The sequence below is a fragment of the Taudactylus pleione genome, unplaced genomic scaffold, assembly GCF_031769625.1.
Source record: "Taudactylus pleione unplaced genomic scaffold, aTauple2 ptg000464l, whole genome shotgun sequence".
Lineage (NCBI taxonomy): Eukaryota > Metazoa > Chordata > Amphibia > Anura > Myobatrachidae > Taudactylus > Taudactylus pleione.
Window position 1 is genome coordinate 3,312,937 of NW_028284866.1, and position 21,576 is coordinate 3,334,512.

Genomic DNA, 21,576 nt, shown 5'->3' on the forward strand with positions numbered 1-21,576 from the left:
GGGTCCATAGGGGGTCCACAGGGTTGACCTTGGGGATGTCCCAAAGCAGTTCAACTAAGGGCGGGGACGCTCCTGTGCAGAAAGGAGAATCCTGCGCCCAAAAGGATGCATCCTGAGAGGCCAAGGTGTCAAACGCATAAAACCTCAAAAACGTCTGAATTGAAGACCAAGTGGCTGCCTTGCACAGCTGAACAGCGGAGGCACCACGACTAGCAGCCCAAGAAGGACCCACAGACCGAGTGGAATGAGCCTTAACAGAGGCTGGGACAGGTAAACCTTCCTGTATATAAGCCTCACGAATAACAGAACAAAGCCAACGGGCAACAGTTTGTTTGTTGGCAGGCCAACCCCTCCTGTGAAAACCAAAGAGGACAAATAAAGAATCGGATTTTCTAACAGAAATAGTCCGGTCCACATAAATTCTGAGAGCACGGACAACATCCAATGAAGCCTCACCAGCTGTAAGGTCAGGTGACTGAAAAGCTGGCACCACAAGTTCCTGATTGATGTGGAACTTAGAGACAACTTTAGGCAAAAACTCAGGATGAGTGCGAAGCACCGCTCTGTCCTGGTGAAAAATTAAGAAGGGGGGACTACAGGAAAGCGCCCCCAACTCAGATACCCTCCTTGCTGAAGCAATAGCCAGGAGAAAAACAGTCTTAAGTGTTAACCACTTGAGGTCAACTAACTCAAGAGGCTCAAACGGAGGTACCTGCAGGACCCGAAGAACCACCGCCAAGTCCCACGGAGCCACTGGAGGCACAAAGGGAGGCTAGATTCGAAGAACACCCTGGAAAAAGGTGTCAACATCAGGCAGTGTAGCAATCCTACGTTGGAACCACACAGACAGAGCTGACACATGAACCTTCAGGGAAGCCAGACGTAAGCCCAGGTCAAGACCTGACTGAAGAGATGCCAAAATCCTAGAAACCCTGAACACCTGAGGATCAAAGTTTCTGGATTCACACCACTGAAAGTAAGTGTGCCACACCCTGTGGTAAATCCGAGCGGAGGCAGTTTTACGCGCCCTGAGCATGGTACTGATGACAGAGCTCGAAAATCCCCGGGACCTTAAGACGGCTGTCTCAAGAGCCACGTCGTCAAAGACAGTCGACCCAGATCCGGGTAAAGGCAGGGCCCCTGAGACAGCAGGTCCCGACGCTGAGGTAGAAGGTACGGCACGTCGATAGACAAGCTCCTGAGATCGGAGCACCGACGCTGAGGTAGAAGGTACGGCACGTCGATAGACAAGCTCCTGAGATCGGAGCCACCAGCAGAAACGTGCCTCCGTCCTGTTTGATTTTTCTTAGTACCCGAGGCAGCAGGGAGATCGGAGGAAACCGGTACGCTAGGTGAAATGTCCACTTCACCAACAGCGCGTCCACCAGACTTGCGCTTGCGTCCCTTGTCCTTGAGCCGTAAACGGGCAACTTGTAGTTGTGACGGGAGGCCATCAGGTCCAACTCCGGCAGTCCCCATTTGTCCACGAGAAGTTGAAACACCTCTGGGTGAAGCGACCATTCCCCTGGGTGCACGTCGTGACGGCTGAGGAAGTCCGCCTCCCAGTTGAGGACTCCCGGGATGAAGACTGCAGAGATCGCAGGAAGGTGGCACTCCGCCCAAGCCAGGATGTGAGACACTTCTAACATCGCCGCCCGACTGCGAGTTCCTCCCTGGTGATTGATGTACGCCACCGTGGTGGCGTTGTCGGATTGCACCTGAATCGCCCTTCCGTGAAGAGTGGTGCCGGACGACAGCAGAGCCCTGTACACGGCCCGCAGCTCCAGAACGTTTATGGGAAGAACCGCTTCCTCCGCAGACCAACGGCCCTGAAGAGACAACGAGCCGGTCACTGCCCCCCAACCCCGGACACTGGCATCTGTTGTGAGCAGCACCCAGTCCGGGATCCAAAAGGGGCGACCCTCGATGAGATGAGCTGTCTGAAGCCACCAAACTAGAGACCGGCGCACTTCCGGGGACTAGACCAGCGTCTGGGATCGGATCTGGTGAGGTAACCCGTTCCATTCAGACAGAATCTACCCCTGCAGGGGCCTGGAATGGAACTGGCCAAACTCCACCATGTCGAATGCCGACACCATGGACCCTAGGACTCTCATTGCCGAGTGGACCGACACCCTGCAACTGCTCAGGCAACTGTGTATCCGCAGTTGTAGGGAGGACACCTTTTCTGGAGTCAGGAAAACCCTCTGCTGACGAGAATCCAGAAGGGCTCCCAAATGGACCATCCTTTGGATCAGAGATGACTTGTTCCAATTTATCAACCACCCGAGTGCCTGAAGACAAGCAATGGTCAGGTGGAGATGTCGAAGAAGTACCTCCGGGGAGCTCGCCAGCAGAAGAAGATCGTCCAGATACGGCAGCAGCCGTATACCCTGGCCCCAAAGGTGGGCGGACATAATTGCCATCGCCTTGGTGAACACCCTCGGAGCCGTGGAAATGCCAAAAGGCAACGCCCGAAACTGGTAGTGATGTTGCAGGATAGCAAACCTCAGATACCGCTGGTGTGCAGGTGCTATGGGCACGTGGAGATAGGCGTCCTGGATATCTAGGGAGACCATGTAATCCCCGGGTTCCATCGCCAGAATGATGGAACGTAACGTTTCCATCCTGAACTTGGGAACTCTGAGGTATTTGTTCAGAGACTTCAAATTCAGGATAGGGCGAAGAGCACCATTGGGCTTCTGTACCAGAAACAGAGTAGAATAGTACCCCGTTCCGCGTTGAGACTGCGGAACGGGAACAATGACCCCTGCTTGTAGCAAGGATTGTATAGCCACCTAAATCTGGGAAGCTTTGGTCTTGAACCCAGGCATCCGTGGTGGTATTGTGCCAACACTGGGCGAATTGGAGAAGTCGGCCTCCCACTCTGAGGTCCCCCAGAGGGAGGCCCGTCCCATCAGGCAGCACGTTTATCCTCCTGCTTGGAAGAAGGGCGCCGAGCACTCCAGGCTTGCTTCTTGGGTTTAGAGGCAGTCTTAGCCGCCGACTGCCTCGGGAAGGACTGACCTTTTGCCTTACCCTGAACCCGAAAGGAACGAAAGGCCGAGCTCCGGACCTTGGCAGGCGTTGCCGCTGAAGGAAGGAAAGCTGACTTGGATTTAGCCAGGTATCCACTATTTTGTCCAAGTCCGGACCAAATAGCAATTCTCCATTGAAAGGTAAGGTCTCCAGACCTTTCTTTGAATCAGCGTCCGCTCTCCAGGACCTCAGCCATAAGGATCAGCGGGCAGACACTGCTGCAGCCGATACTCGAGAGGTCAGCAGACTAGCATCCAGAGGCTTCTCCAATGTAGGAAGCAGCGTCTCTCATCTGTCCTAACAACGCCCTCTGGACATCCGGAGCATCGTCCGGAAAGGTATCCTCTAATGCGTTAGCCCAACCCTCAATGGCCTTGGCCACCCAGGAGATGGCCATGGACGGTCGGGCCACTGCCCCTGAGAGGGAGTAAATGGACTTTAAGCAAGTCTCAACTTTTCTGTCCGTGGGATCCTTCAGCGAGGATATAGACGGTAATGGCAGAGTAGCGCTCCTTATTAAACAGGTGACATGGGAATCCACCGCCGGTGGAGTTTCCCATTTTTTACAATGTGCCTCAGGAAAAGGATAATTAGAAGCCAACCGCTTCTGTGGCAGGAATCTCTTACTGGGCGCCTGCCAAGCCACCGCCATATGATCAGTCAACTGATCAGACGGGAAACACTGCAGAAGCCACCTTAGTTTTTTTTAAACTAGGATACTTCGACTTAGGAGCTGGTGCCTCATCCTCTATTAGGAGAATGGCTCGCACCACCCTAACCAGTGCTCGCACATTAATGGATGACTTGGTATCTACCTCCTGGAACGATGTGTCCGAGTCAGTGTCTTCATGAACCTCCCCATCATCTGAGGACCCCTCGGAGTCCGATAAATGGGCCGCCTGCACCATTAGTGTGCGTTTTGACACCCTTGAAGGCATGTCACTCTGCAACATTGACTGAAAAGCCGAAGACGCGGCCGCCAAATTTTGTACTGAGTTGGAGAGCACATCCACCCAGGGTGGAGGAGCCGCCACAGGGGCCTGGAAGGACACCACAGACTGCTGCGTCACAGGGGAAGCCTGTATATACTTAGGTAACCCCACGTAAGGACCAACAGACTGAGACCCGGGGGGGGGGGGGGGCTCCGCAATAATTGCGGGACACCCGGGGAATGGCTGGCTGGGGCAACGCCCTAGTAGGGACAGCAGTCGGGACCGACAGACGGTCCGCAATAGACACCAGCACCTAAGAAAACATCGCCCATGGTGGTTCCTGCGTCATAGGAGGTTTTGATGGGCCAGGAACCACCTGGCACAGTCTACACAGGCCATCCTGTGACAAATCCTCCCTATCCACTCCTGCAGAACAGCGTCCGCAGGAGACCAACACCGGAGCCACGGAGTGCTCAATTTCCTCTTCCAACATGACAAAATATATTATATAAATAAATATATCTGGCAACAGCAGAATCAAGCGCACTCACCAGTGTGCTGAACAACAGCCCACAATATGGTACTGTGTAGCACACAACTGTATGTGACGGACCTCACAAATACGTGATTTATATAGGTGAGGTCTGTAGAAACGCTTCTCCCCCACACACCTGTAGGGCTTGTAGGAGAAGTAAACGGATAGATATAGGCTGACAGTAAGTAGAAATAAGCACAGCCAGGCAGCACTAGCAAAAGTCACATACCATGCAGGAAGATATACTCACTGCACCTTTCCACTACAATCAACCTGCCCAGATTCAGTGTCTGGGAGGGCTATAGCGCTGTGTACACTGTCCTTGATCGGGGGAGAGGTACACAGGGGGACCGGTCCGCGTGCTCCCTGAGAGGTCTGCGCTGCCACAGAGAAAATGGCCCCAGAGACCTCAGAGGAGTGGCCGAGTAACTGCAGCTCAGCGACGCCAGACTACGAGCTGAAAGGCGCTCTGAGCTGAGGGGAGGAGCCACTAAGCAGGGAAGGCTTCCTCCCCTGGCTAGCTATTAACCCCCGGGTTGCCGGCATCCCGCTTGCCGCTAAATAACCCTGGTGGTCTAGTGGACTGACGGGGTATTCCTCCGATGGAGGGGAGCCCGCCGACACCGCTAGCTTGGGGACAGACCGGGGGGCATAGAACTGCATTTTACAGGCACCCGCGAGCCACTGCTAATCAGCGACACGCGGCTTACCTGTCACTCCCCGGCGTCTCCAGCAGCAGTCCAGGGAGGTCCCCAGAGTCCGGCTAGTACGGACTCTGGCCTCCCGCCACGATCCCCAGTGCAATACTGGCGTTTTATTTCCGCATATTACCTATTGTCTTTTGGTTAATTAATTTGGGGTTTTAATATACTACACTATATGGTCATGTTGTGTTTATATTATATATCCTATAGGATGTGTGACGTGAATACCTGCCTACAAAGGACAAATGGAGGACCAAAGAACTAGAATTGATACGTGTAAAAAGCTAGAGTAAGTCTGAATACACTGTAAGTAAAATAACCATAGGTATTTTGGCCTAAAGCTATGTTAAGCAGCTGCGGGACTTAATGGGGAGATCCTGGGGCGTGGCTTGCAAATTCTCCTAGTTAAGCAGACAGATTAAAGTCATACTCTACTGAAGACTCTCTTGGTCTGGATGCTGCATGGCAAAATGGGAAGCTAACAGGACTGTCCAATTGAGGAGGGCTGGCAATATAGAACAGATGTGGGATAAAATTCCTAAAACAACCCCATAATGAATTTGTATAGCTAGCTACAGCTTAGGCATATACAGTGGGCACCATTTGGGAACTAAGCTATCACAGAGGTTCCTATAAAGACCCTTCTACAGACATCGGGATCAAAGAAACAGATATCAGTATACACGAATGTCCATTCACCTAAATGATGTGGCTATATGTGACCACTGTGATAGTGTAAGAAGAGTAATAAAACTTCTGTGGCTTGCATACTGTGTACTTTGTGATCATTAACCAGTTTTTGTTGCATATAGTTGTTTGTTTTTTGTAAACGGTGGGTACACACATAGCAGATATATCTGCAGATCATGGGTCTACAACCTGTGGCCCGCAGAGCCGTTCTCCGCCGATGGTTAGTGTAGTGTGGATCGCAGTAAGTGTGGTCCGCACTACACAGAGAGAAACACACCGCCACTGGCGGCAGTGTGTTTGTTTTGGCAGCCACTGAGAGTCAGACTCTCACTGGCTGCTGCGCCCACTGCAGGAGCCAGGCTGGAGCTCACTCATGAGCTCTGCCTTCCGGCTCCTACAGTGGGTGATGGGAGAGATGTCATGATGTCTCTCCCATAGGGCAGAGCGGGCCGGGAGGACACCGGACGGAGTAGCGGACAGCGGCAGGAGCGGGGATTCAGTTAAGTGTTGGGGTTTTTTTTTTGGTGTCTTTGTCCTATATATGTAAGGGGCATTGCATAGGGGTGGGGACACTGCATAGGGACGGCTACTACTGGGGGCAATGCATAGGGGTACCACTACATGGGACGCAATATAAGGGACACTGCATGGGGGGACTACTACTGTGGGGACATTATAATGGGGACCAATACTGGGGCCGCTGCAAAGTGGGGACTACTACTGGGGGCACTTCTACTTTGGGCCCTGCATAATGAGGACCACTGTTGGGGCCACTGCATAGGGGGGACCACTACTGGGGGCACTACTACTGGGGACACTGCATAGGAGGGACCACTACTGGGGCCACTGTATCAGGGGCACTGCAGAGGGGGGCAGTTATGGGACATAATTGTTTGAGAATGGGAGCAACTATCTGACATAATTAATGGAGGAGGAAGGACAGTTATGGGGCATAATTATAATTGTGGGCGGAGGGTGGCGTTCTGGAACCTAATTATAACTGTAGAAGGGTGCATTTATGGGACATAATTGTGTGAGGAGGGGGCAGAGTCTAAATACCGCAGTATAGCTTAGTGGCCTTTGGGCTTCGTTGAATGTGGCCCACACTGTCCTAAAGGATGAAGACCCCTACTGTAGATGATGGTCATTCATATACACTGAACAACCATCATCTTCCAGGTAGTCGCTGGGAGGGGAGGGGGCGTGTACAGATTGAGTTTGCCTCATTATTTGAACTTGCACAAAAAAACAGAAGCAAACAGATTTAAAAGCAGCGACCTGTACTCAACATGCAGTTCACAGGGCCCTACTAATAGAAAGGAGAAAATCTGTTCAAGTTTAGCGTTTACCTGCGTGTGCTCTTTTAATTCCTCTAAATATTGCAAGAATTATTTTGCAGTGACTTGTATGTTACGTTTTATGACCCTTTAACTCTTGCAAGCAAAGGCGATTCTAACATAGTGTCTTTCTTAGTCAGTGTTTTAACCTTACGTGCTGCTTAAGGGTCTTGTCAAATAGCTACCCCAGGCCCAAAATATAAAAAACAAGATCATTATTTCAGTAAGTAAAAATGGAGCAGTAAGGCTTAGTCATCTCAAGTTCCCAGTTTCAAATAAACACCAACTATGAGCACAGATAAGTTAGAGATACCTAAATGTTTAGTCAAGGTCTCATTTATCAACTTAAAAAGTGTGGGGCAATCATATCTGCCATCTGTTCTACCCTGGGGAATCAAGAACACATTTTTCTTTCAAACACATTTTATGAGCTATAAAGTAAAGAAAAATATGTTATCTTAAATTATAACAATATTATGTGAGCTCTATGATTTAGGGGACAATATGAAGCAGCATTCACACAAGCGTGCCTTGTGCAGTGTGCCCCCCCCCCCAATACCTTATGCCGGTGGCCATGTCTCCAGTGATAATTTAATTAATTTTTCCGATAAGAGTCTCTTATTGGTCTGTGTGGTCGATCCCCCCTCTGCATATTTATAAAGCCGCTGCTTTCGGCCAAGGTGATATTTCAGATCTCCTATTTATCCTGATCAACGGCGAAAGTTTATCTTCAGCATTTGCTTCACTTTCACAAAAAAGTAACAATTTTGATTAGCTGTATGCTGTCTGACCACATGCATTATTTACATGACTATAGGAAGATACATTAGCATGTCACAAACTTAGCTATCACCCAAGTGCATTAAAGCTTGTAATATTTACAAATAGATGAGGTTTGTCCAAGAGATAAAAGGGCAATTCGATTGTTTTGGGCGCTTGTCTCTCCTGTCTAAAGTGACAGGACCTATTCAATTGTTTGCGTGACAAGCCCTGAGCTGGTTGAGATGGCTGCTTTCTAGCACCCAAATGCAAGGGATTAGCTGCGTAAAGCTTCTCCCGTGCTAAGTGCCGGGTGCGCTGCAATTAAGGCACGTCCGGCACTCGCGCCCAACCCCAAAGCCTTATTTTAGGCAGATCTACTTGCCTAAAGGAGGGTGTGGGGCTGGGCGCCCAAAACAATTGAATAGCTCCCGGTCCGTTTAAATGGTAGCTACAGGTGCCCAAAACAATTGAATTGCCCACAAGCATGCCAAGTGAACCAATTACCTACACAGAACGGAAAAATCCATTTTGTGGGCTAAATATTTTGCTGAGCATGAAGTACCTCCTACTTTACTAATGGCGCCCCTCCTTTGCCTGCTGTATTGTACTTTCTTACTAAAGCAGGCAGATATAACTGGTTCCATAGTTGCATATCAAGTAATACTCTCACCAACATTAACAATATACACTTATTAAATGTTATTGAAATTGTGGCCTGGTGGAATGTGTGTGCACGGGCCATTAAAAATGACCTAACCATTTATTTTTATTCTTTGCACATGTTTAATACTATAAGGGTGTCTCAAATATACATTTCATGTTTTTTTAAATATCGTGTATTTTTTTTTTTCATATTAAGGGTTTGAAAGTTTAAAAAATCCATAAATATTTGGAATTTATGAGCATACAAAAACCTAATTTTCCCAGGCCAGGCTAAGGAAATTATCAAAAAACATTTTGTTCAGGACATGACGGGCTTTAATTTGGTATAGCACATGGCTAGGTTTAAGAAAACCAACACTTCAAGGCCACATGAGAAAATCTCTGATTTTGCATTATGTTGTAAAATATAACATTTTACACAGAAAAAAAAAAATTAAATTATAATTGTTTTTTTTGGGTTTTTTTAATTCCAGAAAACTGGTTTCATTAACTGCCTTATACCATGGAATTATTTTGCAAGAAACGAAAAAAATACAAAAACCTAATAAAATTATTTAGGCAATATTATAAATAACCAGCATGAAAAGCAGATCCAGGGTGATTTGGAAACGTGGAGTTGTTGACCATAGCAATTTAATAGACCTTAGCAATCCTGTGTTTAGCATAGGTCCTGATTCAGAGCTGTGCGCTAATGCCGTGGGAGCTGAGAATTTGTACGCGGCTGTCATGCGAAAATATGCAAATTTCCCAGCCACCGGAAGATGTATGGAGACGCCCATGAAGATGCAGCATCTGTCGCAGATCATTCAAATGTCTCAGTCCTGAGTGAGTCTATGGTCCCGCAGAATGGACATTGAAATTGAGACGCCAGAGCCATATTCTTTGCATACAGGATCGCAGTCGCAGGGTGTGACACGCCCGTGTTCTTTGCCTCCACTCCTTGTTACCTCCCCCAAACACTCCCCGACTGTCACACTGCGAGTAAATATTCGCTGCGAGTTACTATGGTTATGTACCTTGACGCATGCGTGGTTTACTGATGATCGTTTAACACAGTAAACATTGGAATAATGTACAACTCTGAATCAGACCCATAGTCAATAAAAGGAAAAGAAAACAAGCCACACAACAATTATGAAGGCTCTAACATAACTTTTCAATTAAATCCTGGTACACAAATAGAATTTGATAGCGCACACAAAGCCCTTCGTCCGCCGTGACCCCTTGGTGACCTTGTGGGGAGATGTACTGTATGAAACATTCGATAGAGATAAAGTGGAGATCTTGACATAGAAACCAACCAGCTTATAACTGTAATTCTATAGACTGTTCTAGGTAAATGATGACTACAAGCTGATTGGTCAGTAGGTATATTAGTCATTTTTTTATTGCTTGTTTCAACTACCCACCATCATTTACCCCCTCTAGTATATATTACCTTGAATCTACCTTAGACATGGGAGTCAACCTCTCTAGATAGAAATAACAAGGCAATTCAAGTAGTGGTGACGGCTACAAGGTGCTGGCGTTCCGACCATTTCTCTGGCGCCTCTCAATCAACAATGTTGCACTCCACAGAGGTGTGCAGCAAAATATGCTGGGTTACCATAATTAGCGGTGGCGTCTGGGCATTGTGACCACACATTTGTTTATTGCATAGCCACCATTTTGTTTAATCTTCTTTAGACCAAAGCAGAATGGTATTTTTTTTGTACATACCATGTCTGGCTTGTACCTTGTATACACAGAGGGAAAAAAAAGAAAATATAACGAACAGTAATACTGGCACCATTACAGGGTAACAAGAGGGGGGGTTTCCAAAGGCTTGATTGTCAGAGTGACCAGCTCAAACAAGCTATAGTCTGCCTTATAGAAAGTGCAGTGTATGTAAAACTTCAGACATAAACAGGGCCAGCAATCACAGTAAGTCATTAGATACAACAGTAGGGCCAAACTGTCTGAGCTGGGAATGCGCAACAGCTCCATTCTGTCTCTTACACCACATGTTGTGGCCCCAGCTCTAGTAAAATCTTATTATATACTACTGTTATTTTGGGCATAAGTTGAGATGCTGGCCGGAGGGAGGGGTTTCTGGTCAACTGGAACCCCCCTGCGTTTGCCTATGTTAATGTGCAGTTTGTCCCAGGAATAGAGTAACTTGAACAATACTGAATAATGTTAATGGTGTGGTAGCTTCACAGTAAGTTGCTTGGGAAAGCAGAAATACATTGGCTAACACTGGATCCATCCAGTCCAGCTCAGCTGTTTCTAGCAAGTACACAGAAATTGCTGCCAAATCCATTGTACAATCGCCATAGCACCGCAATGCAAAGTAGAACCCCCACCCCACACCGGTAAGTGTAAGTAAGGCTTCAACTCTTACTTGTTTAACAGATGTGTTGCTTTGAGGATCTGGGGAGCCAAAATGCTTCTTGGAATTATTAAGTGATGGAGAGCATGTGGAAGGAGTATCCATTGCCGTTTTGATCCAAGCTCTCCTATTAAAAATAAATATATGATGCATAAATAATCAATACAAAGAAACACACAAACAAGTAAATAAATTGAACGCAAAAGTTAAAACCCTACGTGCTGAAGTAAGCCCTTGTAACACTTTTGTCTAATGTCACATATAGATGTGACCACATACACCTATCCTCAAATCATGCCAAATAGCCGCATTTGGCTCACCACGGACTTTGAGACCTAGCCGTGCCATGCAACTTTTTCTTCCTTTATGACAAAAAAAACTAATCCTAAGTACATAGTACATTAAAAGTGAATTAAGAAGCAAAATTTTGGTAAAAGTATGTAATCCAGTTAATAAAGAAAAAAACAGGGGCCCTATATGAGTAACCCGCGCCATGCCTTGTACCATGCATCCGTTAGGTTAATTTGCGACTTTATGCCAATTCCTTTGCGATTAAAATACTAAACCTAAGTACTCTATGGGCCTGATTCAGCAGTGTACGAAATTGCGATCGCAGCTGCAAAAATATGCTTCTTGCCAAACACCGTGCTTGCAAGGGGACGCCCACTGCTGCTTCCTCATATCCGCCCAACCTCGCTTTTCTGCGTATACATCAGTACTAGTGACGAACATCGGCCTGTCACGCAGCTTTAACACCAGCTCTGGCTAGCCGCAGAAACCGCAAGACTCGTCGCACAGGGCAAGAGAAAGGGGCTGTCGCGGGAATTAAGGAGGCGATTCAATTGGTCACACAAAACATTTGCAAAGCTCCTAGGCTCTTTAGACGGGAGCTACAATACACACAATGAACACTACATTCATGGTTACACAGAAAGCAAGGTTCCCAGTTGCAGCAAGTTGTATAATGATCAGTATTCTATATACATTTTTATTTGTACAAAATTCAAGAGATGCTATAGTATGGTCCCCTGGTAGTTCCTTCTCCACAATGACACTGAATTTTAGAGGCTCCTTTTAAAGGGCAATGGGCACCAGCACTGTACTTCGCAAAGGGTTGGGTATGGGATGCTGGCAGCTGGCAGAATCCCGACACTTGTTGTTCAGTATGCTAACCTTCCCCCTCTCCCCAACCTAACCTTCCCTCTTTGGTGCCTAACCCTAACCTCCCACCCTAGTGCCTGAACCCAACCTCCCCCTTCCCGCACCCTAAAAATAACCCAATCCCCCTTAGTGCCTAACCTAACCCTCCCCTGCTACATACCTTCTGTATCCCGCGGTCGGGAAAACAGAGTCGGGATTGTAAAAGGCGTTGGTAATATCAGCGCCGGCATCGCGTCCACAGGGATATCCCCTTAGCAACACAGCAGCCCTGTATCCCCTTAGCAACACAGCAGCTCATGCTGCTAAAAACAGAAGCAATGCGGCTTATATAGTAAAAAGTTCCAGATCCCCCCTACTAGGTGCACATTGCTGATTTCTTTCCTTCTTAATGGACAGTCTCATGCATAGAGACATATACTGGTTTTATCTATGCACTAGCATACTCAACAGAGCTTACTAATCAGAAAGGAACAGTGATAAATAAATTATTGGGCAATAATGAATTAACAAAGAGGTAAGAGGGCCATGCTCATAAATGTATAATCAATAAGGACAAAGTATAGTATTTATGAATGAGTTTAAAGCTGGGTACACATTAAACGACTTGCAAACGATGCGATATCGTCAACGATTTCCCTTGAACTCCTGGACTAATGCTATAGTGCATACACACTGTTCAACCATATATCTTGCGTAGTTAACGATTTCCAAATCATTAACGATATATTGTTTGCTGTCCCAAACACCTGACAACCATCTTAAAGATATCCTCAAAATTTCAATAGGGGGCTGTACTATTGACACAGATGCATGCACAGATCAGTGTGTTAAAAGCTTGTTTGTACAGTACATTTATTTATTTATTTATTTTATAAATGACGTTGGGTCCCCCCCTAAAAGCACAACCAGCCCCGGAATTTTCAGAGCCAGCCCTGGTTGTGAAAACACAGGGGACAAAATACGTAGGGGTCCCCTGTATTTTGCACAACCACCACTGGGCTCAGCAAGCCAGTCCTAGTCTTGGAAATACAGGGGACAAAATGAGTAGGCGTCCTTCAAAATAATAAGTAGACAGGAGGGGGCCTTCGCAATAATAAAATGTATTAAATCCTGACCTTATAATGGTTTAAATTTGAAATAATTTATGTTCTTCTTAGAGGCCCCACTTGCTGGCACCAAATAAATTATTATTATACAACCCTCAGATACTGCCCCCACTTGCAGGCTACACAGAATATATTTTTTTATACAGCTCCACAGATAGTAGCCCCACTTGCAGGCTCCCAAATACTGTCCCCGCAGATTTTTTGGGGGGACACTGTGGAAAAATGGCACAGGGGCCGGTAGAAATATGCCCGTCTCCCCCAAGTCATTATTCCTTATAAAGTATAAGTATTCCTCATTAGCACTAAAGTGATTACACCAGAATTCAATGGTTTTACAGCACATGATGCATATACGAAAAAACACATATATATTAGCTGTATATAAGAGCTTCTGGGAATTTAGCGCATCTATCTGAAACAAGACAGCACTAGTGTATGGGAACAGAAAGCTTACAGTAACTTGTGTAGCTAGTTAGTGCACAAACTGAATACCCCATGCGCGTCAGCAGTAAACAGGATTTTGGTACTTACCATTAAATCCCTTTCTCCGATTCCACAGGGGACACTGGAGTCTCAGTACAGAGGGGTATAGATGTAGGATAACCGGGAGCTGGCACTTTAATAAATTTGAATAGTAGCTAGCTCCTCCCCCTCTATAACCCCCTACAGGTCATTCTTAATAAACTGTGCCCGAGAGCTGGAAATAGAATAACAGAGGAGAAGAGAACTAGAAACATAAACAACAAGCAAATGTGCAAACAAATCAAGCAGACCTTAAAGAAAAAACTGACTGTCCAAACCTGGCAGAACAATAACAAGTGCAGGTGGAACAGCGCAGGGTGGGCGTCCAGTGTCCCCTGTGGAATCTGAGAAAGGGATTTAACAGTAAGTACCAAAATCCTGTTTTCTGCTTCATCCACTAGGGGACACTGGAGTCTCAGTACAGTCAGGATGTCCCAGAGCTCACATCCCGGGCAGGAGAGCGCTGAGAACCCTGCAAAACGTGCAGCCATACTATGAAGCAGATGCCGCAAACGTGTCAAAACGGTAAAACTTTGTAAAAGTATGCCGTCCCGACTAAGTGGCCGCTCGACAAAGCTGAGTCAGGAAAACCCCGCGAGCAGCCGCCCACGAAGGACCCACCGAGCGCGTAGAATGCGCTGTGATTGAAGTAGGTGGTTGCTTTGATGCAGCCAGATAAGCTTGTCTGATTGCCAGACGAATCCATCTAGAAATAGCAGCCTTAGAAGACGGCCAGCCCGGCAGCGCCATATCATATCGAACAAACAGCGTATCCAACTTCCGGAGGGATGCCGTCCTATCAACATAAATCCGAAGAGCCCGGACAACATCTAGCATAGGCGAGTGCCAACAGGAGAACCACTTTCCATGATAAAAATTTTAATTCCACTGTCTGTAAAGGTTCAAATAGGGAAGATTGGAAAAAAAGAGGACCAAATCCAAATCCCATGGGGCCGTAGGAGGTACAAACGGAGGTTGTAATCTGACAACCCCCTGTAGAAAAGTCTGGACATCCGGTAATAATGCTAGACGCTTTTGAAAGAAAATCGACAAGGCCGATACTTGAACTTTTAAAGATCCCAGACAAAGACCTGCTGCTAAACCTGCCTGTAGAAAAAGAAGCAGACTGGCTAAGTTGAATTCTGACGGAGGCGCACCCTTGCGTTCACACCAAGCGACATATGCCTTCCATATACGATGATAGGGCTTAGAGGTAACTTCCTTTCTAACCCTTAACATAGTAGGAATCACCCTGGAAGGGATACCCTTCTTTCTTAAGATAGCCCTTTCAACAGCCACGCCGTCAACTAAGCCGCTTTAAGTCCTGATAAATAAACGGACCCTGTTGCAGCAGATCTTCTTGCAGAGGAAAAGGCCACGGGTCGTCTATCAGTAGAAGACGTAGGTTGGAATACCACGCCCGTCTGGGCCAGTCTGGAGCCACCAAGAGAACCTTTACCCTTTCTCGTTTGATTCTTTGCAGCAGACAGGGAAGGAGTGGGAGTGGTGGAAACGGGTAGACAAACTGAAACCACCAAGGAGCTGTTAGAGCATCCACCGCCACTGCCTGTGGATCTTTTGTCCTGGAGCAGTAACGTGGCAGTTGATGGTTCAGTCTCGAAACCATAAGATCTACCTGAGGGAGACCCCAACGCTGAATCAAAGACCTGTGGAATCCACTCTCCCAGATGAATGTCCTGTCGACTGAGGAAATCGGCCTCCCAATTTTCTACCCCTGGTATGATATTTGCTGATTTGCTGATATCGCTACTGCATATTCCTCTGCCCAGAGAAAAATGCAGCTTACCTCCCTCAAGGCGGACCAACTGTTGGTACGGCCCTGTTTGTTGATGTACGCCACAGCCGTGGCGTTGTCGGACTGCACTCTGATGACCTGGCCCTTCAACAGAGGATGTGCCACCTGAAGAGCATAGGACACAGCTCTTAGCTCCAGCATGTTTATGGGCAGTACTGCGTCCAGTGGCCCTGAAAGTGGCTTCCCTGAGTCACTGCCCCCCATCCTCTCAGACTGGCATCTGTGGTGAGGAGAATCCATTCCCACAATGCAAATCTCTTGCCTGCCAATAGGGGAGAGGAATTCAGCCACCAAAGGAGAGATGTCCGAGTCCTGGGTGACAGTTGAACTCGCTGGTGAAGGAAGAGATGGGACCCTGACCACTGAGAGAGGAGGTGCAGTTGGAATAGACGGGCATGGAACCTCCCGTATTGGATGGACTCGAAGGACGCAACAATCTTTCCCAGAAGGCGAATACACAGGTGCACTGACACCCTGCGACGTCACAGTATCAATCGCACCATGTGTTGGATGGAGACTTTTTCCTGCGGAAGAAATACCTTCTGCTCTACTGTGTCCAAAATCATCCCTAGGAAAGGCAGATGCTGTGTAGGCTGCATATGAAATTCTTGGTAATTCAAGATCCATCCGTGTTGCAACAGCAGACTCTGTGCTACCCGGATGTCCTGCAGTAACTGAGAGACTGACGGAGCCTTGAGGAGTAGGTCATCCAAGTAAGGGACGATAGTAACCGCTTGTATCCGAAGAAGGGCCATTATTACTTCTTGGTGCTGATGAAAGACCAAAAGGTAAGGCCTGGAATTGAAAATGAGAGGCCTGCACTGCGAACCGAATGAATGCCTGAGGCTAAATGGGTATGTGGAGATAAGCATCCTTTATGTCTAAGGATACGAGAAACTCGCCCCTCTCTAGCCCTGCAATGACGGATTGCAGAGACTCAATCTTGAATTTGACAGTCCGCAAATAAGGATTGAGATGTTTCAAGTTCAGAATGGGTCTCACCGAGCCATCTGGCTTCGGAATCACAAACAAGCTGGAAAAAAAGCCTTGACCCTGCTGGTGGATAGGGACATGCACTATTACTCGAGAAGACAGTAGCTTTTGTATCGCCTCCTGTATAACAGCCTGTTTGTGAAAAAACGAGGATTTGGTTGAATCCGAAAATTTAGCTTCAACCCCTGAATAATGATGTCCCGGACCAACGCATCCTGGCAAGACTCGATCCAAACTTCTTTGAAATTGCAAAGGTGAGCTCCCACCCTAGGAGAGAAGGGAGCGCGTCATGCTGGAGACTTAACTGAAGCCTTATCCTGCTGGGAGGAGGATGCAGTGGCTCTACCCCTGCCTCTGGAACCACGGGAGATAGCGAGTTGTGTAGCTCATGCTTCCACCGCCTTGTTGACCCAACAGCTGACTAATGCGGGTCGAAGAGACATCCCTGCTACAGTGTACATTGACTTCAAGGTAGTTTCTAACTTCCTGTCAGAAGGCTCCTTTAAAGACACTGCCCCTGGAACAGGGAGCACTGTCTTTTTTGACAGACGAAGGGATAGTATGATAAAAGCTTTCTTGAAATATGAATCTTTTTATCAGGGTGTTTCCACGCTGAGGTAAGGATCTCGTCCAATTCCTCAGACACTGGAAAGGAGACTGCCAGTCTTTGCTTTTTATTAAAGATAGACGGCCTAACCTCTACAGGATCCCTGTCCTCAACATGTAACAACTGGCGTATCGCTGCAATCAGCGCCTCTACCCCCTGATATACAGGCTCCGCCTCCTCTGGCACCTGTTCCTCTATAGGGTCCTGTACCTCCCATTCCTCTGTATCATGCATGTGGTCCTCTTCCGGATCATCCCACATAAGAGGTCTCGGTATCAGTCTCCTGGCAGGGACAGTAGAGGACGATGCCATGGGAGGAACCTGGGCTGACATATCCCTTGTGAGCCCTTCCACAGACCTGGCTAAAGACCGCGCCCAGTCTGGTTCAGAGAAGGCAGACCTTTGAGATCTTTCAACCTCTCTCTCCCTACGAGAAGCTTCTAGCTCTGCAGACATTTGAGACATGACTGATGTAATTTGATCAGTCCATGAATTTTGTCGGGATTCTGCAGTCTGTCTCTGAAACACACTTCTCACACAACAGGGAACTGGATGATAGTCCCTGTGTAAACTTCTCTGCACAATTTTTACAGGAGAAAGTTTTTTGTGCAGCCTTAGATGTTATTCTACCACTTCACTGTACACAGACACACAGAGAAAAGTAGTGATACAGACAAACACACAGAGAGAGACTGTTTGAAGAAGAGATATGGGCATAGAGGGAAATTTTGCTATCAACTCCGCCCGACCAGCGTTATTAACACAATATAATGCTGTAATCACTGTGTAAACACAGTCCGACCTGGTCTTCACAAGTCTATCCCCACTGTGCAGGCACAATCTGGGCAGACAAGTCTCTTTCTCTGCGTGTGTCAGCAGCCTTGTGTTTGTAAAATGCCCACCAGCCTCCTTCTGGAACCGCTGGGGCTGCTGGGAGGCAGGAGCAGAACTGCATGTTAGGCTCCGCCCCCTCTGTTCTTGCGTCTTTCAGCACTGTTTAGTGCTTTTAATGCCCGCCTGTCATTTCCTCCTGGTCACCTTGTTACTCAAGAGTGCCAGGAGTCACTAACCTTCTGCTGCCAGCGGCGGGCTTGCTAATGGGGGAGTGCGACGAACGCCACACGCAGCGCGTCTGGCTACCCCCCAGAGACAGTGGTCTCTGAAGCTGAAGACCCCAGCGTGCACTGCAAGAAGCGGCAGCGAGGTCTCTCGGCAGCTCCAACGAAGCAGGTAGGGGCAGTGAGCTGCCTGTCTTATCCTCATGCTGATTGAGGATCCATTGATTTTTTTAGCAGAGAGCTCCTTGGCACAAAAATAAGACTGACCTGTAGGGAGGTATAGAGGTGGAGGAGCTAGCTACTATTCAAATGTATTAAAGTGCCAGCTCCCAGTTATCCCACATCTATACCCCACTGTACTGAGGGCCTGATTCAGAGCCGGACGCTATTTGCGCTGGCTCGTTCAGAAAAAGGGGCCGGCTATTTAAATTGAGCGCTCGCTCTTTGTGGTCTGTTGACGCCTCTATGTCTGAGCAAGCGAACGAAACATGCTCTCTATTTTTTAAAGACGCCCCCTGGCCGCTCGCATCCTACGTCATCTCCGCTATTTATTAATCGAGTACATCGAAAGGCGTCTGAACTGCTCGCAGTGCTTGTGGTTGGATTTTCCTACCGCAATCATGCGAACAGTTCAGGCTAAGAGACAACCAAGTGACGTAGTCGATGACGCTGCTTTGTTAATTATGCACACCCTTAAAACGCCCGTTTTGACCTTTTGGCACGCCTGCGTTCGGATCACCACTCCCCATTTTCAAGCACCTTCCCGTTACCACCCACAAACGCCTCATTCTGTCATTCAAATTAGCAGGCATTCGCTATTTTGCAAGCACACAATTTCCGACCGCAATGAATGGTTCGCGCATGCGTATTACAACCCATACGCATGCGCAGTTGTGCGAACATCGCTTGGAGCGGCTGCTTACGAGCGGCTCTGAATCAGGCCCTGAGACTCCAGTGTCCCCTAGTGGATGAAGGAGAAATACTGGAGTAGAAGTAACATCAGACTATGCTACTGCTTCCAGCATAGTACAGCCCAGTGTCCCGGAATTACGCCGCTCACACCGGAACCCAGGGCTGCAGGTGACTGTGTGTAACACAGCGCAGTAGCAACTTGTTACCAGACAACTGATTGCGTCGGCTCCACATGGGCAGCAGCACTGGGGTATTCACAGGAAGTTCCCGCAGGACGGGTAACCACAGGAAGTTCCCACAGGAAGCAGAGCCGGATCTTGCTACACGTGGGGTCGGTGTAACTGCCAGCAGGTTCCCCCAGATGCGACACATAGGTTCTGCTCTCAAAGTGTGTGTCAACAAGGACCTGTTGAGGGTGACCAGGGATGCGGCGCATTGGAGCAAGGGGAAGTGCCGAGCGGTAGGCTGTTTCTGCCGGGCGATGCACCCGCAAAAAACAGCCTGGGGAGAACACTGCAACACTATACACAATCAACCCGGCACCCACCAGCCAGGATTGCCAGGGATAGCCCCAAGCTATCAGCCTAGGCCTGGGGTGCCCTGGAGAGGGGGACCCTTTATTGGGGGCCTGGGCTGACTAGTGATCAGGTGTAATGCTTTGGCCGAAGTACCCGGTGAAAGGGTTCCCCTGGCTGTGGCATTACACCCCTGCTAGAAAGAGTCCGGTGCTGGTTATGGATACAGGGGACCGCTATTCATTTTGTCCGCTGTATTTCCAAAACCAGGACCAGCTCACTGAGCCCAGTGCTGGTTGTGCAAAATACAGTGGACCCCTACGTCTTTTGTCCTCTGTATTTACACAACCAGGATTGGCTCTGAAAAGTCCGGGGCTGGTTGTGTTTTTTTTTTAACTTGACAAGCATTTTTTTTTTTCGTTTTAACACAGATGCATGTGCGGATCTCACTGATCTGTGCATGCATCCGTGTCTTGGGAAATGCCTGTCAATTGACGTCCACATTGTTCAAGTCGAAACATATCATTCGTTGTTCGCTAAAGCGGACACACTGAACGATATGCCACGAATCGTTAACGAGATTGACAGATCTTCATGCGTGTACAAAAGATCTGAAGATACAACCAACGACCAGCAGGAGACCGCATAAAATATGCATATAATAATTATATGCATATAAATTACTGTCGTTCTGATGCATCGGAATCAGTCAAATCACTCACGATATCGTCTAGTGTGTAGGGGCCTTAAGAGCCACATAGTGCATACTTGCTCAGTCAAGCTGGGTACACATTAAACGATCGCTGACGATCCCAGTGCCTAGGTGCCGAAATATGCGGGCGATCTGTACACACTTTGCGATCTGGTGCCTGACCGCCCAATATGCCAGCCCCTCTGCACAGCGCTGCATGGGATCCTCAGCCACATCACCTAATTTTACATGCTGCACATAAGATCAGGCGATGAGGCTGACGGCCCCATGAGAGCGCGCAATACACAATGTAGTGCAAACACACTTTTAACAATTTGACGTTCCGATGTGTTGGAATCGGCAAAATCGTTTAAGATATTGTGTAGGGGCCATTACACTGCAGCGGGGATTGGGGCAATAAGATCAATTAATGCAGAAATTTTGGTTTGGCGTCTAGAGAATTTCTTAACGTAGAAGAGGAAAATTCATGTCATGACCCGCCCATGATTAATCTGCCCCATGTCCTGTACCATTGCCACCTCTACTGATGTTATCCCACGTCATGCTCCCACATCCCACTTTGATACAGCTCTACGTCATAACAACCTGCATTATCACTGACCCGTCATGACCCCTTTGTACTGCTCCTGCCTCAAAAATGTAGCTACCCCACCCTGTATTGATGCATCCCCAATATATTATTCACATTATAGCCCTTTTAGATCATGGAACGCCTGAATTAGTTTCCCCTCATATCATGAGCCCTCATTTATTGCTTCACAACCAGAAAATGAGACCTAAATTATTATTAGGAGTATACCCAGACCAGGAGTTTCTCTTGGAAGTGATTCACCCTAAATCATACCCTCGTACTGATTTTATATTCCCCTTCACTTACGCTTACCGTACTATCCCTTTAAACCGGGACACTCATGAATTATACTGGTTCTGTTGCTGATTAAAACCAGGTAAAATGCAGGCTTGATGACAGACATCATGAGTGTCCCGGTTTAAAGGGATAGTATGGTAACCCTACCTTTACTGATACTTCACTAGATCATACCCCTGCTACTTTGTACACAGGGTTATGATATGGCCTCAGGAGGCTTCTTGTGTAAATAGACGCCTCCTGTTGGCTTCTGTGATCCACTGCGTGTGAGTA

The 21,576-nt window shown here is 47.7% G+C and overlaps 1 protein-coding gene across 5 annotated transcripts in view; it reads right to left on the reverse strand.

Annotated features, from left to right (window-relative positions):
• SFR1 (SWI5 dependent homologous recombination repair protein 1) overlaps positions 1–21,576 on the reverse strand; it is a 29,734-nt gene that overhangs the window by 5,947 nt on the left and 2,211 nt on the right. For 4 of the 5 annotated variants that reach the window (XM_088448726.1, XM_088448724.1, XM_088448727.1 and 1 more), the window contains one exon: positions 11,046–11,160. In XM_088448726.1, the coding sequence (XP_088304852.1) occupies positions 11,046–11,138 (93 nt within the window). In that variant the 5' untranslated portion in view covers positions 11,139–11,160. Of the gene's footprint in view, positions 1–7,796; positions 7,983–11,045; positions 11,161–21,576 lie in introns of those variants that run through there. The other variant, XM_088448728.1, reaches the window with a different exon arrangement.